This window comes from Equus quagga, chromosome 5 (assembly GCF_021613505.1).
Source record: "Equus quagga isolate Etosha38 chromosome 5, UCLA_HA_Equagga_1.0, whole genome shotgun sequence".
NCBI lineage: Eukaryota > Metazoa > Chordata > Mammalia > Perissodactyla > Equidae > Equus > Equus quagga.
The window spans coordinates 52,633,500-52,649,869 of NC_060271.1; the positions used below are offsets into that span (position 1 = coordinate 52,633,500).

At 48.6% G+C, this 16,370-nt stretch overlaps 1 protein-coding gene across 6 annotated transcripts in view; it reads left to right on the forward strand.

Moving 5' to 3' along the window:
- FHL2 (four and a half LIM domains 2) overlaps positions 1 to 16,370 on the forward strand; it is a 69,000-nt gene that overhangs the window by 32,097 nt on the left and 20,533 nt on the right. For 5 of the 6 annotated variants that reach the window (XR_006888860.1, XR_006888859.1, XM_046663439.1 and 2 more), the window contains exon 2: positions 10,750 to 10,928. Coding sequence is in view for 4 of the 6 variants with exons in the window: in XM_046663439.1 (XP_046519395.1) it covers positions 10,773 to 10,928 (156 nt within the window). In the remaining 2 variants the exon portion in view is untranslated. Of the gene's footprint in view, positions 1 to 3,687; positions 3,708 to 10,749; positions 10,929 to 16,370 lie in introns of those variants that run through there. The other variant, XM_046663438.1, reaches the window with a different exon arrangement.

Consider the following 16,370-nt stretch of genomic DNA (forward strand, 5'->3'; position numbering starts at 1 on the left):
CGAGCAATGGGGGGACCCGAGAGAGGGGAACCGGGCCATGGGGACACCGGGGAGAGGGGAAACGAGCAATGACGGGGACCCGGGAGTGGGGAGTCGAGCAATGAGGGGGACATGGGAGTAGGGGAGCCCAGCAATGAGGGGGACACGGGGAGAGGGCAGCCAAGCCGTGGGGGGACCCGGGGAGGAGGAAGCTGAACCTTGGTGGGAAGGCCTGGGGGTCCTGGAGGCCAGAGGGACCCCCGCCCCAGCCCGGAGGGAGGAGCGCGGTCCGCGTCCTGGCGAGCTGGGTTACCGCCGGTGTGGAGGAGAGATTGTGCCTTCCACGGGCGAACCCCGGGCCAGGGCTGGCCGCAGTTCGGGGCGCAGGTAGGTGACCGCCCCCGTTCCCCGGGACCTGGACCCCAGAGCAAACTGTCTTGGCGCGCGGGCGGGCCGCGTCCGGTCTGGCCGGGCGTCAGAGGCATCTCCTTTTAGCAGAAAGGGGAGCTTGCGGAGTGGTCTCACGCATTGCCTCCTGCGGAAATTAAAAAACTGAACCACTAGGTTAAAAATAATGAGCTTATTTTAAAAGGAAAACATTCTAATTTTAACTTGGCCTCGTGTGATATCTTAGCATACCTGAAACTGCGGGAAGAGAGTGTTAAATGTTGTTTCCAATTTTAAGTGAAGAATCAATTACATTTACTTTCAAATTCCCGTTTGGGTTTTCATTCCAACCAGTCCAACCCAGGTTAAATGAAATGGATACAGCTGCCGTCCGTAGCCTGCCCTTATTTTGGGAGGTAATAAGTCACACTTCGGGCTTATAATCAGAATTTATGTTCAAAACTCGAGGCTCAGTACTTCTGCCGCCTTTGGTGCTAGCCCTGCCTGTGTGCGCCTTGTGATGATGTGTTAGAGGGAGTGCCTCTGGTATCCTGAAGGTGGCTTAGACCAGAAAACGTTTGAGGCGAGTCTTAGAAGTGTGGGAATTCCCAGTCTGACAATTTAACTTCCATAAAACCAAACTCAATGAAGGGCATTTTATTGTGCATTCATGTAAGATTATTTCATGGTGATGTTCAGATTTAGCTCACCCTGAATTTTTAAGAGTTATCCATGAATATATAGAATTGGGTTTCCACAGTGTTTATTATCCTGTCATGCTTCAAAATGCCTTTTCACAGCAGCGTATTAATAAGGACTTAATTGGCATGCTACCCACCAGGCACTATTCGGGGCACGTGTGCTCAAGGTCTCGTTTACAAATATGCCCACAGGCTGGTGTGAGAGGCCAGCGGGTGTGCACAGACGGGAGCTAGGCTGCTGGAGTTCACGCCCCTGTCCTTCAACCGTGAGCTGTGCAACCCTGGCCAAGTCACCTAATCTCTTGGTGCCTCAGTTTCCACAACTGGAAAACAAGGATATCGTGGTGGCTTGCTTACAGGGTTGTTATGAAGCCTGCACACCATCAGCAGTGTATACATATTTGATGCCATCTTCACTTTTACAGATAAACTGAGGCACAGAGAGATCAAAGTAACCTTTGCTTAAGGTTTCCCAGGCTATAAATGCTGGTCCTGGTATCTGACCCCAGGCAGCTTGAGAGCCCGAGTTCTAACTGCTAAACTACGGGGCGCAGCTGAATACTTCAATGAGGATTTGTGCTGCATATTTTGACCCAAAATGTTTGTTAAACCACTTCCAGTAGGAAAGAAATAAAAACTGCAGACAAAAATGCCTCAGTAGGATATTGAAGAAAAGTAGACGGGGCTGCAGGAGGCCTGGGTTCTGGTCCTGCCCTGCACTGAGGGTCAGTTCCCCAGCCTCTGCAGTGTGGGCTGCTCGTTTGTCAGCGAGGGGGCTGGGGTAGGTAGTTCAGCTTATCTCTGACTCCGATGCCATGAGGCAAAGTTCCTTGAGCTTGGGTGAACAAAAGCGTTGGATATTGGGTGCTTCCTGTGTAGTTTATTATGAGAGTTTTATCAAAGCCACATTATCACGTGGCGTTATGCTGAGAGGCCACTTCCTCAAGATGGCTATCTTGAACAAAATGCATGGGCCTTCTCTAGTGTCTGAGACCCCGGTCTTCCAGGAGGCCAAGCTGGCATTGTGACTTTGGGGTGAGTTAAGTGAATTGCCACTGTCATCCTGAATCGTGGATTTCCACTTTAGCTGCTGTGATGGTTAATTTTATGTCAGCTGTACTGGGCCACGGGGTGCCCAGACATTTGGACATTTATTTCTGGGTGTGTCTGTGAAGGTATTTCTGGAGGAGGTTAACATTTGAATCAGTAGACTGAGCAGGGCAGATTGCTTTTCCCAATGTGGGTGGGCCTTGTCCAATCAGTTGGAGACCTGAATAGAACAAAAAGGCTGAGCAAATGGGAATTCCTCTTGCCTGATTTGGATTCAAACCAAAAAACAGACTAAGAAAGAACTCCGTTTGCCTGATTGCTGAGCTAGGATGTTGGTTCTTTCCAGCCTTCAGACTCAGACCAAAACATCAGGTCTTCCTGGGTTTAGAGCCTGCCGGCTTTTGAACTGGAACTTAAACCAATGGCTCTCCTAATTCTCAGGCCTTCAGACTCAGGCTGGAACCACACAGTGCTCTCTTGGGTCTCCACCTTGCCAGTTGCAGATCTTGGGCCTTCTCAGCCTCCATAATATTGTGAACCAGTTACTTATAATAAATTTCTTTATATACACACACACACATGCACAGTCATGCACTGCATAGCAATGTTTCGGTCAACAACGGACCACATATACGATGGTGGGCCCCTATGGTTACTACCATACAACCTGGGTGTGTAGTAGGCTATACTATCTAGGTTTGTGTAAGTGTACTCTGATGTTCGCACAATGACGAAATAGCCTACCGACACATTTCTCAGAACGCATCCCCCTCATTAGGTGACGAATAACTGTGTTTATGTATTTATATATATATATATAAATCACCTGTTGGTTCTGCTTCTCTGTAGAACCCTGACCAATACAGCTCCCCAGTAACTTTGCTTAAAAAGTCCCCCCACCAGCTCCCAGTCTCGCTTTTTCAAGATTTCATCACTACTTTGCTGCTGGTGATCTGGACTTTCCTTTGCTGTAAAATATGGCTGCCTGCTTGGAGATCGGCTGAGACGTCTGGGGCAGTGTCTGGTGTCTCCGTCATTAGTCCAGTTCTCAGGGGTGATTCTCACGCCTAGTCTGCACTTGGACGTCACATGTCGTCATACTCGTCCTTCGCCTGCGTGATCCGTTCCTTTGCTGCCCCGGTTGACTAATGATCTCCTTTAGGTAGATGGTGCTAAGTGAGGCAAGTGATGTCTGTACCACTAAGAGAAGCGGCTCCCCTGTGTTTATGGGTAATAAAATTAATGCCAGGGGCATCCTCGAAGTCTGTAAATATTTAGGTTTTCAGTCAAAAAGAAAATAGATTTGTCTTTTTCTGATGATACAACTTTCGGAACAAGTAAGAGTTAGGCAGTCAGTGAACGAAGTTGCAGGAGATGTGCAAGCCTGTCACAACAGGATGCTGACGTGCGTGCTAAAGAAACAGCCCGAAGGAGCAGGACAAGGGGGAGGACGAAGAGGCCAGTCTTTCATCGGAGTTGGGGTCACCAAAGGAGAAGGCCGGTCAGGGGTCACAGCAGATGGAAGGCCAAGCAGACAGAGAGTAAACAACCAGCCGCCTTTTGGAGATTGGAGGAGACGGATGAAAGAGAGTGAGCATTTTTCTTTTTGTTCGTGTGGAAACAAAGTATAAATAACTTGCTCACACGTTCCCAGGAAGGCCACCGTAGAGCTTTAGGGTGGGGTCTCCGTGATCCCCCCAACACTGGGATGATTTATGAAGCTGAGGCAGCCCACCATTCTAGCCTGCATAGTCATGCTTGTCTTGAGTCATCTGAACTGAAGTGTGCTGAGATTAAATTACAAGATAGTATCTTAAGGGTGATTTAAATTCTTTGGGGCTGGAACTAGACTGGAACCCTTTCAGAGACTGTATGTCTTATCTTGGTCCCCAGGGACTAGGACAGCACGTGGAAAACAGTGGTTCCTCAATACACCCTATGGACTGGACTTAAAGTCCACGGAATGTCGACCAGCTGTCACTATTGGACTTAGGGACTTAAGGTTGGAAATTTGACTTTATTATTTTCCCGTTTCTTTTCTTTATTCGATATCCAGAAGATAATTTGGAAGACAGCAGTTTACCTTATTCAAGCATTGTCTCTCACACAGAACATTTCTTAAAACTATCAGAGACAAATCAAAATGTATTAAAGATACTGATTTACATACCAAATTATAACACATCCCAGCCCCTGCCCCTGTGCTTAGTAAAGGCTCATTAGAGTAATCCAGACAGCAGCAGGCTTAGTCAATCTTTCACCTTACCAACAACCGAAAAATCAGTTTCAAGTGGATTCTAAATACATTATTATATTTTTAAAAAGAACAACAGGGGCCGGTCCCATGGCCCAGTGGTTAAGTTCCCGCGCTCCTCTGCAGCGGCCCAGGGTTTCGCTGGTTCGGATCCTGGGCGCAGACATGGCGCTGCTCATCAGGCCACGTTGAGGCGGCGTCCCATATGCCACAACTAGAAGGACCTGCAACTAAGATATACAACTATGTACCTGGGGGGATTTGGGGAGATAAAGCAGGAAAAAAAAAAAACATTGGCCACAGTTGTTAGCTCAGATCCAATTTTTGAAAAAAAAAAAAAAAGAACAACATCCCTTGAACTGACGCCCTCTCCCTTTCACCAGCATTTCTATTTAAAAGAAGCAGTTCAGCCAGACTAATGGAAAGAAGGTTGGGTGAGCCATGTCTGTGCGGTGCCTCCACGCATAGAGAACACCTGGTGCAGGGTAGTCTCTAGCTCGTTTCCGGGGGGAGAGCCCCATGCCTTTGGACACGGAGCTTTGATTTATAGGCACGCTGTGTCTCTGTAGAACATCCTCTTGCTGATATCTGGAGCCTGTGCGGGGGGAGCTAGCACATTCTTCACGGAGACGCGTGGAAGTGTCTCCTGGCTGGCTTTTGCTTCTCGACCCGACTGGGCCTCATCCAGGACTATGCGGCTGTGTGTTCACATGGGTTTAGAATCCAAACACAGTCAGGAAAATTCTACCCACTCTGGAAGCAGCAGTTTATCTCGAAGAGGGAAAGAGGCCAGAGACAGGGGAAAAAGAGTGAAGCTCAGGATCGTTATATTAGAAATTATAATGGCATCAGACGCCAAACCACATGACATTTCGGGTTTGCTATGCAACGTGGATTGTTCACGTAAAACAGTCTTCGTCTTCATTCTTTCTTTTGAGGAAGATTAGCCCTGAGCTAACATCTGCTGCCAATCCTCCTCTTTTTGCTGAGGAAGACTGGCCCTGAGCTAACATCCGTGCCCATCTCCCTCCACTTTATATGTGGGACACCTACCACAGCGTGGCTTACCAAGTGGGGCCATGTCCACACCCGGGATCCGAACCGGTGAACCCCGGGCCGCTGAAGCGGAACGTGCGAACTTAACTGCGGCGCCACTGGCTGGCCTCCCTTGCCTTCATTCTTGATTTTTGCCTTCATGTGTGTACTCTGGGATGTTTGTATTCCTCCATCTGTCCATCCATTTGTTTGTTCATTCTGCAAGTATTTATGAAGTACTTGACCCTGTATTTGTCACGTGCTGGCGAGGCCACAGCAAGACCTAGTGCCCCTTTTCGCAGCACCTGTGGCTTATAGAGGGCTGCAGGGGTCACGGTGTTGTGTGGTGCCATCGAAGCATTGCATTTTTAAATGCATTCTTAAAAAGAGCCCACATGCTACAGACCAATTTTCTTAATTCCCTCTCGAAAGCTCCGGTTGATTGTGGCTAAGCAATGGAACCTCCCACCTGGGTCCCTGGTGGCATGTAAAGATGGACATGGCCTTGTCAGGGACTGGCTTACTAAAGCTGCTTCTCATGTTGTGGGAAGGGTGTGGGAATATTGGCAGATTTCTCTACAGGAATTGACTCTGTTGGAGAAGTCTCTTAAAGCAGGGTTGATAGAGAGAAACTCTTGGGTTTCCAGGGGAATGAGGAAAGTGGCCCGTTTGGGGTCGCATCAGGGAGGTAGTTGACTAGAGGGAGCATTGACAGTGATGCCACAGAGACTGCTGCTGCACCTCTGGCCTTGTTGGGCAGGGTGGGCAGGGCCCAGCCATCCTCGTTAGGGAAGGATGGCCACGGTCCTGAAAGTCAGCCCTGGGCCAGCACGCCCAGCAGAGGCTGTCCACCACGCCCGCCTCCACCCTGGATTCTCGAGAATCCTTCTGGGAAAAGAAAATGACGAGCTTCCTGGCTCCGAGTCCTCGCCTCTCTCCCACCTCTCTTCCTCTTCCTTTCTCCATTATTCCTCCTCTCCCTACTTCCTTTACTCTCTTTTCATTTTCCTCCTCTTTTTTTTTTCACGTTTCTCTTCTCTTTTCCTAGCTCTGGCACTTCCCCCTCTCATACTTTGTTGTGCAGTTCTTAAACCTGAGAAGATTAAAATTTGCAGCCTGTGGACTTTGAGACCATCATTATGTTTCAGTAGGAGAGCCCTGTGCATCATTGCCCCATTGCTCTCTGAACCTTCGTTCTTAATTCTGACTAAAGGCTGGGCTGACGACAGCCTCGGAGATCAAAGCGCTCCCGGCCGTCTGGACCTGTGAGCCACACCTGGGACTCGCCTCACCCCGTGTACTCAGTGTGGCCTGGGGCCCCGCCTGCACCCTGAGATCCAGCTTTTTCAAACCCCTGGCTGTTCTGAACCCAAGGGTGAATGACGTCAGGGAATGATTTCACCCTGGAAAGGGAGAGGCACTCCAGGACACTATAATTTGCAGTTGATTCACGGAAATCACAAGTCAGCAGCGCACCTTGTCTTCAGGTGTCTCGTTGCTTCATCCTTTCAGCATTTCTGTGCACCAGGGGATGGACAGGAATGACACATAACCGGCCGGGAGGGATCCGAGGTTCAGAGAGGGTAAGTGATTGGACGCAATTAGGTAAAGTCCTTACAGGACCAAGATGTCCTATTTTTACTTAAAGGGACCATTCAGAAGTGGACTCTGACACCCTGAGAACATTTGTAGTGTCACTGCCCTCAGTTGTGTCTCCATCGATACCACGTGGCCAAGTCGGGCTTACAGGCAGTAACACTCAGCAGGCCTCCCTGCCCCCCTCCGCACTGTGGCTGCGAGGGGGCAGGCGGAACCCGCTGCCTCCAGGGCAAAGCCAAGCTCCTGATCAAGCTGCAGGCCCGCCTTTCTTTGGCCTTTGGCCATGTTTTCAGCTCCTTGCTCCTCGTGGACTGATCCTAGTCACTCTCGCCTTCCTGGGCGTCTGCTCCCTCGACCCTGTTCTTATCCCCCTACCTCTGCGCTCCGCCTGTGGTCTGCAGTGTCACCTGGCTCAGCACTCCCAACACAGGTAACGTCTTCTCCCAGAAGCCCGCCCCGCCCTCCCAGGAGGGGTGGCCCAGGGGCTCCTCTTGGTTCCCACAGTCCCCTGTGCATCTCTCCATCATGGCCCCGAGCACAGAGCTTTATAATCTGTTTGATCTGGGTCTGCTTTCCTCACTAGACCACAAGTGCCTCCAGGGAGGGCCTGTATCTTACTCATCTTTGTATCCAGAACTCTGCATAACATCTGACACAGAGTTCCAACTCCACAGATGCTTCTTGAATGAATGAGTAATCAGGTATTTTTATAGGATTAAAAAATGCCAAGTTATAGGGGGCTTCTAATGTAAGACTGTAGATACATTTTTTTTTTCCGTTAAAAAGAAACTTTGGGGGCCGGCCTGGTGGCACAGCAGTTAAGTTTGCACATTCGGCTTCGGTGACCCGAGGTTCACGGTTCGGATCCCAGGTGCGGACATGGCACTGCTTATCAAGCCATGCTGTGGTAGGTGTCCCACATAGAGAGTACAGGAAGATGGGCATGGATGTTAGCTCAGGGCCAGTCTTCCTCAGCGAAAAGAGGAGGATTGGCAGCAGATGTTAGCTTAGGGCTAATCTTCCTCAAAACAAAACAAAACAGAAGAAGCTTAAGATTGATAGTGTAACTTTACACAAACTTTTTACAAGAATATTCTATTTGGTAGCATTTAATTAAGGGAGAATTGGTATTAAACACTTTGTGACAGAAGGGAAGCTTTTGGTTTTCTCATTAGCTTATGAGCTAGTTACTTTGATCTTGGGGCTTGTGCTTTATATAATTCTGGAAATACATAAGAGGACCTTCCCAGACAAAGTGTATCCTGTTCTATTCCTAATTAGTGATGGGTGCTAATTTTACACTCTAATCTGTTGGTTTAAGCAGGAGAGCTCGCCTGATCATTAAAATTCTGGTGACTTCTTAGAGAAGATAAGGAGCAAGGTGGGAGAGAGATCCATCACCGTCAGAAACAATTCTATAGAAATTCTAGCCCGCCACTGGGCCAAGTGCCTCATCTGGTTCAGACCCTCTCAGCTGGTCGCCCCATGCTGTTGCTGCTGGGAGTGCATATCACTGGCGAGGACCTTTGTGTCTGGAGAGCCCCAGCCACACTCGGAGCAGACGTGGGGCCCTGCTTGATCTCAGGGTTTACTGCCTTAGGTGATTTCTGTCCTGCTTTGGGGAATTGGAGGAAGTAGAAGACACCTACGCCAGGTACATGAGCATGATGATCATTGCTTGGGGGGAAAAGCGTCCGCTCATTCTGCTGGCTGGAGAACATTGTTGGTGCAGTCTGTAGTCTGTTTCCTTTCCCCAGCCGGTCTGTGCTGCTCCCGACCTGCCTGGAACCACCTTTAGATTTAGGTCGGGAGTTTGTTTTTTCTCACTTAGGTGGCTATGTGGGAAAGCTCATGTAAATCCTTTCTTTACATTAATATTCCTGGGCTCCAGTTTTTCTCCATAAAATGAGACAGTTGTCGTAGATAATCTCGGGAGTTGTTTCCAGCTTTTAAAATTTTACGATTTAGAGTTCTGTCTCCTTTCGTTGTTCTTGTTTCAGATTCTCAAATCGTTATTCTTATATTTGTGTGAATAGAATAGGCAATAGCATCTGGTTCCACAAGTAAATGGCAGCCTTTATTGGAAAAATATACGTGTTGGAAGGACAGCTCTCAATTGTGATGAAGTAAATGATAGCCACTTTCAAGGCCAATGACTAAGGAATTACAGGAAAGCGTTGACCCTTCTGTCAACATAGCTCTGCAACCTGAGATGGCCTTAGTACAAAGGATATTTATACATTGGGTTTCAGAGTAATAATTCAAATGCACAAGAGCCTCATCTTGCGATGTTATCACAGGAATGTCCAGACAGTGTTTTCTTTACCTCCAGGAAGAGCTGTTTAGAAGGATGGATGTGTCCAGCTGCATGTTTAATACTCTTGGGAAAAAATTGTTCTATAAACACAGCAATAACCAAGTATGGATGCTTCAAAGATGTTTGTTTCTTTGCTTACAATTGTCAGGACCATGAATACACAAGAGTACAAAATTAATAAACACTATCACATTTGCTGTTATTGTAAACCAGGCAGCACTATTTTATTTGCATCATAGGGTATTATTCTGGAATTTCACTCTTAAATGGTTTGAAATGACTGAAAATTGAACCAGGTTTAATCAGAGTTGGTGAAGCATTGCTCAGAGTTACGCAGTCAGCCAGTCTACGTATTTAACAACTTGGACAACTTTTTACTTTTAGCAAATTAAATATTGCCACTTGAGAAAATATTCCTGAAGAAGGTCGGCTCTGTTTTTAACGCCCAGGAGGTGTTTCTCCATACCCAGTACTCTCGTGGTAGCCTGGTTCTTTCGAGGTAGTTCTGTCAGGTTTGTGGGGGAAGGCAGAAGAGGACGAGGAGAGGGGAAGACCCGTTTGCCCCCCCCCCCCCCCCCCCCCCCAGTCCCTTTCCCCTCTCCCTGGAAAAGCGCAGTGTGCCGGGTGTGGAGATGCCTTCTCCTTCCTCTTTGAGAGGCGCGAGGCGGTGCTGGTGAGGCCGTTGCCTGCGGCCCCTGCATTCCCCATGTGCGATAACCCCTGCTCTTGGAAGCCAGCCCTTCCCTTTGTCCCGCTCTCTGGAGACCTGTGCAGCGGAAGAAGGAAGGATAATCTCTTCATCTGGAGAAATGACTCGCCCCAAGGGGCGTATGGCAATTTTTCCTGTGCAAGGAAGGGCAGGTGCGCTTCCCAATGCCATGCCAAGGTCAAAGGCTAACATTCTCTTGACATCTCATCTCAGATGTGCCAACTCCGATACCCCTCCCTTAGCCGCTGTGGTTTCTTACTATTCAAATTTATGAATCATAGAGGGGAGCTCATGGAAAATCTTTTTATAGAAATGAACATATTGTTTCTATCCCTGCCTTTCTATTTTGGGGGCAGGGAGAAAGGGAAGATGTGAGGCCCTGTCACGCATTGAAGCAGGCCCAAGGCCCATGGCTTGAAGGCTCTGATGTGAACGTTGTATCCAACCCGAGACAGCTTGTTCTGACACTACAGTCAGCTGTGATCGGGATGTTTAAACAAGTGGAATGCATTCAAACAGAACACTGTCCCCAACTGATTTTTTAAAAGTATCATTGAAAATTAGGACTGTTTAAAGGGTGAGTTTCACTTATTGGCCCAGAGAAGATCCCCACCCCTTGACCACAGAGGACACCAAGAGCCAGCACGGCTCCTGCCTTGGTTTGCAGGCTGTCCAGCGTGTGCTCACCGCAACCTGTGTTTTCTCTTCCTCTTGATAGGTTGTTGAAAAGCCGGTGCCAAAATGACTGAGCGCTTTGATTGCCACCATTGCGAAGGCTCTCTCTTTGGCAAGAAGTACATCCTGAGGGAGGAGAGCCCCTACTGCGTGGCGTGCTTCGAGGCCCTCTACGCCAGCACCTGCGAGGAGTGCGGGAAACCCATCGGCTGCGACTGCAAGGTACCCCTGGGCCGGCAGCGCCCGGAGTCCTAGTCCTTGTCACCTACTGAATTCCAAGCCCCTTCAGAGGCCTTTCTGAGCCCTTGGTTGCTGCTTTTCCAGGACATTCGTGCAGAGTGTCCTAAGTCCACTTCTCACCTTCTAGTGACCAGTGTCCTGGTCTGACCACCCCACACCTCCTGGACTGGCACTTTCTCGGGGGCGACGCCCTCTTTCTTCTGTTTGCCTCCTGCTGACTCACGAGTCGTGGGTGCTGCTCAGTAAATATTTGATGAATGAACGTGCACATGAGTGAACCGGAGCTGGTTCCCAGATCAGGGGGCACAGAAAAGCACCGCATTCATCGGAATATTAGGGGCTCTTTTCTTTTTAGTGGGAGAAGACCAGAAATTGTGTTGTTTCTTTTTCAAAGGGGAAAGGCTCGTGCAGAGGAATTACCAGCTTCTCTGCTGTGGGTGGGCAGCAGGTTCTACAGAGGCCGCCGGTGATTGGCGCTGACGGCCGGGGCTGAGTGTTGGGAACCCTGCTCTGTACTCTCAGCGTGTCCCTAGTCTAAGCCAGGCCCTGAAGGGTGGCCCTGGGGTGCTTCCTTGTCTCTGAGGTCTTCGGCTGCAAACCTGCTGCTTAAACACACGTGACCAACACTGGAAGTGACTGTCATCCTGAGAGCCACAGCACTGGGACAACATGGGTCACTTTGAAATCTCTAAAGGCATCAGCTTAGTGGACCCCAAGGCACCTCGTGGCACGTCACGCCTCTTCTCTACTCTCGTTCCTTTGTACTCCATAGGGGTTCTTGCCACACTCCTCTGTGATTTCAGTATCCGTGCGTAACGTAACTGCTGGCTGCTTGAAACAATTCCAACACATCTTGGGCAGGTTTCTTACGCTTCTTTCCTTTGTCACGTCACTCCTAGGAAAGGCAGTGAGCAGCAGGCCGCACCATCAGTCTCTGTTGCTAGGTATTTAGTGACAGTTGAAGAGTGATTTCCATCCTGTGCAGAAGGAAGCCTTTGCGCAGATCAGAGATGAAGGATGTGCAGCACGGGCCACTTGAAGCCAAGCTGCAGCCTGTGTCGTTTGGCTTCAGAACAGGAGTGGCATGCCAGGCGTGGAAGAAGCAGAACTAGCAGTGGTCCTGTGTCAACTTTAAAATGTTCAGAGGCTTGGCTACCGTGAGCAAAAAGTAGCTGATCTTGCGAGTCTAGGAGTCGAATAGCTCCCTGTCTCCAGCTTAGTCTGACGCGTGGTCGCTGTGCCTGATGGGCGTGCTTAGACCCTCTCCATTTACTTACTAGGCTGAGCATAAGAGCTCAGACACCAAACCGCCCAGTTCCGGTCCTGGCTCTGTGTCTCACTAGCTGTGCGAACTTGGGCCGATTACTTGACCCCTCTGAGCCCGTCTTTCTGTTTATAAAGTGGAGCTAAAATGAGGGTGCCTACTTCCTAGGGTTATTCTGGTGGTGGATACAAAGCCCCCAGCACGCTCAATAGCAGCTGATGGTGTTATAAACTCCAGGCTTCCACTTTTCCTCTGACTACTTCCCTATTCTTTCTGTAACATGTTTCCCCCCCAACCTTTGGAAGCTTTGCCCCCTCTCTTTATCAGTTTTCATTATAGAAACGTCCATAAAAATGTCCGGTTTGAGGAAGAACTAATAGGCAGAGAAAAAAATTATTACTTTATAAAAGCTTTACCTGGAAAAGATGTAAGTAGCTGGGGGGTTCCGATATTATTCTGACCAAGGAAACCGTAATTTACAGGAAACTCTTTGGATATTTGGGGCTAGTCATCCTTCACTGTCGCTAAAGTGAAAACCACAGAACAAAAAGCACTTATCATTTCTCTGACGTGATTTAGTGGAAAGACCCTTAAAACTAATTATCCTTCCGCACATACTTTATGAGCAAATAAACAAGAATCCCCCGAGTGGGGCCAAAATCAACAAGGCTGCTGCAAAGTCAGGAGTTAATCATGCTGAACTTCTCAACCCAGACCCGCGGCTCCCTCTGTGTGGAGTCACGCCATGTGATTTTCCACATTTTGGAAGAAGAAAGATGTGGCCTGGAAGTTAGACCTTGCCGTTTGGAGCCTTTGAATATTTGGAACGGTTTTCTTGACTTTCAGAAGTAATTATGTAGTTGACTTTGTGGAGGAAGCCGTGGTAGAAAAATGTTCGTGTTATTTCAAGAAGGAAAGCCTGAAGTCCTGGCAGGCGGGTGCTTGATCGAGCAACTGAGCGGGCAGCTCGGGTGGCCATTCTCTTTTCTTAAAATAGCGTGGGCACCATAAGCCCCACTTCACTCTCCCTCTGAAGGACGTGTATGTGTAATTTTAATGGGCAAGCCTGTGGGAATTAGGCTAGTTTTGTGGGTATCGACTGACTTTTAAATGAGATTGACAGGACCTCGGGACGTGTTTCCTTAGTTAGCTTACATAAGGTTGAATATCCTTTCTCTGCAGTCACTCAATTATATCCTTTATTTCTATTTAGTTACTCTCAGGAAATGCTGTGATCTCAAAGGGTAAAAATCATTCACTTTTATGGCCAGTGGAAAAGTTGAAAACAGGGAATACAAATAAAATTTCATGATCTTCTGACATTATGCTCTTCCTGAAATTTTTCTTGGACACTTGTGTATACTAGCAAAATATTTTTTTAGCCTGATTACAGATGTTTTTTTGGATGGATCTACCTAATTCCTGGGCTTCAAAAATTCAAGAAACTAAAGAAAAGATAGGCTGGACCAATAATTCCAGGCATGGCTGCTAGTACCGTTCATTTAACAAAGCTGTGACTTTAACAAACTCTGGACCATATGGCTCTCTCAGAGTGAATTTTCCCTGTCTCTGCAAACAGTGCCATGAAGTCAGAGAGGCTCCCAGACCCACCCATGTGCCCCAGAGGCTGCTGTGAAGAGGACGAGAGAGTGATCTGCAGACCTAAAGCTAGCACCCAGGGTAGCTACCGCGCACTGAGCCATAACTTTGTTCCAGGCGCCTTGAAAACGCCTTCATTGCATGATCTAAATTCTTCCAAACACCCTACAGAGAAGAACTTTGCTCATTCCATTTTATGGAGCAGCCACTGAGGATTAGAGAGCTGGGCATCTTGCCCAGGGTTACGTGATTAGGAGGCAGTCGAGGTAGAATTGGAACCCGGATGCGGTGGCTCCTATCCTACGTGTGATGCTCTCTGCCCCGGGCAGCCTCGGGTGGGACGCTGTCTCTGACTCTCCGGTCAGATGTGGCTTTGTCTAGTGGGCAGTCCTGTGCGTAAAAGGCATCTGCCTGGCTGCTATCACGTGACCCCAACCAAAGTCTCCTGCCTTTCTCCCGAGCCCTGTCAGATGGCAATGTCTGCGCCGCAGAAGTGACGCTCCATTTGCTTCTGTGACACTCTCTCCAGCTTCCTGGTTAATTAAATGGGAAACATCAAATTGATGATCAATTTGACACAAGTCCACCCATCAGACCATGAAAGTTTCTCAGCTAACATTTGGCAAGTTCTTAAAGGACAGAAAGCATCTGAGGTCTTTTGGCAGAAAGCAGTCAGGGGACTCTGAAATAGACTAAGGTTTTTACACATCCAGGTTAAATCAGACGTCCATGTTACACTTCCAGAAGGTTCCTGACCAAGGCTGGTTTAGGGGCCCTAAGGTCAAGTGGAAAAACCCGTCCTTCCTGCCCTGGAGCAGGACTCGGGCCTCTCCTGCTGCTTTTTCTGGGCCGTTCTTCTGGGGAGAGCTACCGTTTCAGATACGTGCTCACAATCCAGCTTGCCAACCGGCGCTTTTTTATTTGTTGAGGTGATTTTTAAGTGCCTAATGAGTGAATCACCTTTTTAGAGTTTCCGTGTAATTTGTCCACAAAGTTTGTAACGAGCACTGAAAATCCATATATTTATCTAGACATCCTCCTATAAAAGAAAGATCTGTTTCTGAAGGGAGTTGAGTAAAGCAGGACCCTCGGAGCTGGGGACACAGCTGACCAGATGAGTGATGTAAGAAGACCCTCACCGCCTGTGGAGCAGAGGGTCATCGGCAGTCGCCAGCAAAGGCACGCGGCATTCAGCAGTGACGCCGTGCCCACCCAGGCGGGACTCTAGCCAGACTTGCCTGGGTTCCCCTGCAACAAGCTGTGTGACAAGGACAAGTCATGCCACCTACAAGCCTTGGCTTCCTCATCTGGAGTTGGAGTTGCCTGTCTCGCAGGCCTGGGGCTGGGGGAGTAAACTAGCTAATGTGGACAGAGCACCTGGAACAGGGCGGCACAGAGTAAGCGCTGTCATTCCTCCCGTTGTCCCTTCTTCGGGACCTTTGTTTTTAAAGATTTGAAAGGATACACAGTTGGAAACGTGAAAACCTGAGAATCTCAAGGCACAGAACATCTTTTCAAAGTGCTGAGTGTGAATGATGCTGAGACCCCATTATAAAGTGCCAGCTTCTGGATTTGAGGAGTGGTTGTTTGGGAGCCTCTCCCAGCCCAGGTGGAACCTCGTGTGAGGAACTGAGGGCAGCTGCCGTGTGGAGGGCCCCCCGCCAGAACCGCCTCCAGTGAGCCAAGGCAGGGGCTGTCCCCTCAGGCCACTCACCGCACCCCAGGGCTTAGGGGAAGTCTCAGGTTCGGAGCCAAGCCAAAGTACCCCCGTATTAGGAATGTTTCTGAAATGGAAAAATAGAAAATCGGAAAGGAAGTGTTTGGGCCTAATCTTACATTGTTTATCAACATTTTACTGCAATTTATGACATTTCTGTGAGCACAAGATTAGCCTTGGATTTTTTTCTGGGATGTATAAAAGATTTTTTCTTTCTCCTTTTTTTTTTTTTTTTTTTTTTAGTCACGCTCTCTCCAGAGGACTTGAAAACCAGGATATTTCTAGGACATTTGAAAGTTCTTGAGAGTCTGTCAGCGAATCTATACTTCCTCACGTCTTCTCTCCAGCTTCCGTCTGGTACCTCTGCCACACTCACTTTTGGGGCCCACGTAGCGTGCTCAGGACTAGACGAGACTAGCTCGGTGCAGAGAACCAAAACTAAGCATCTGTTTGTAGCCGTGAACACTAGGGATGAAAAGGGCCGCTGGGCACCAAGTCCTGACAGGTAAACACCCAGAGCACGATGTCAAGCTGCGGGCCAGGCACACGGGTCTGGTCGATTATAATACGGCTTCTTGGCCTTCCCGCGGCGTTTTCCAGTGTCCCTCCCAGCCCCGGGGAATCATGTTTCTAAAATCCTGCCTCAGGGTCAGGAGGACTCAGGACTCACAGGAAAATGTCGTCTTGGCCAAAAGCCTCAGTGTGCCCTAAAAAAGCGAAGCTGCCAGTATTCTGTTACCTTCCTCTTGCCATAAAGTCTTTTCTCGTTTCCTCCTTGTTGTGGGCTTTCTTAAGAAGTGAGTCCAGGAGGAAGCTGTGACATGAATTTGTTAACTTAATCAGA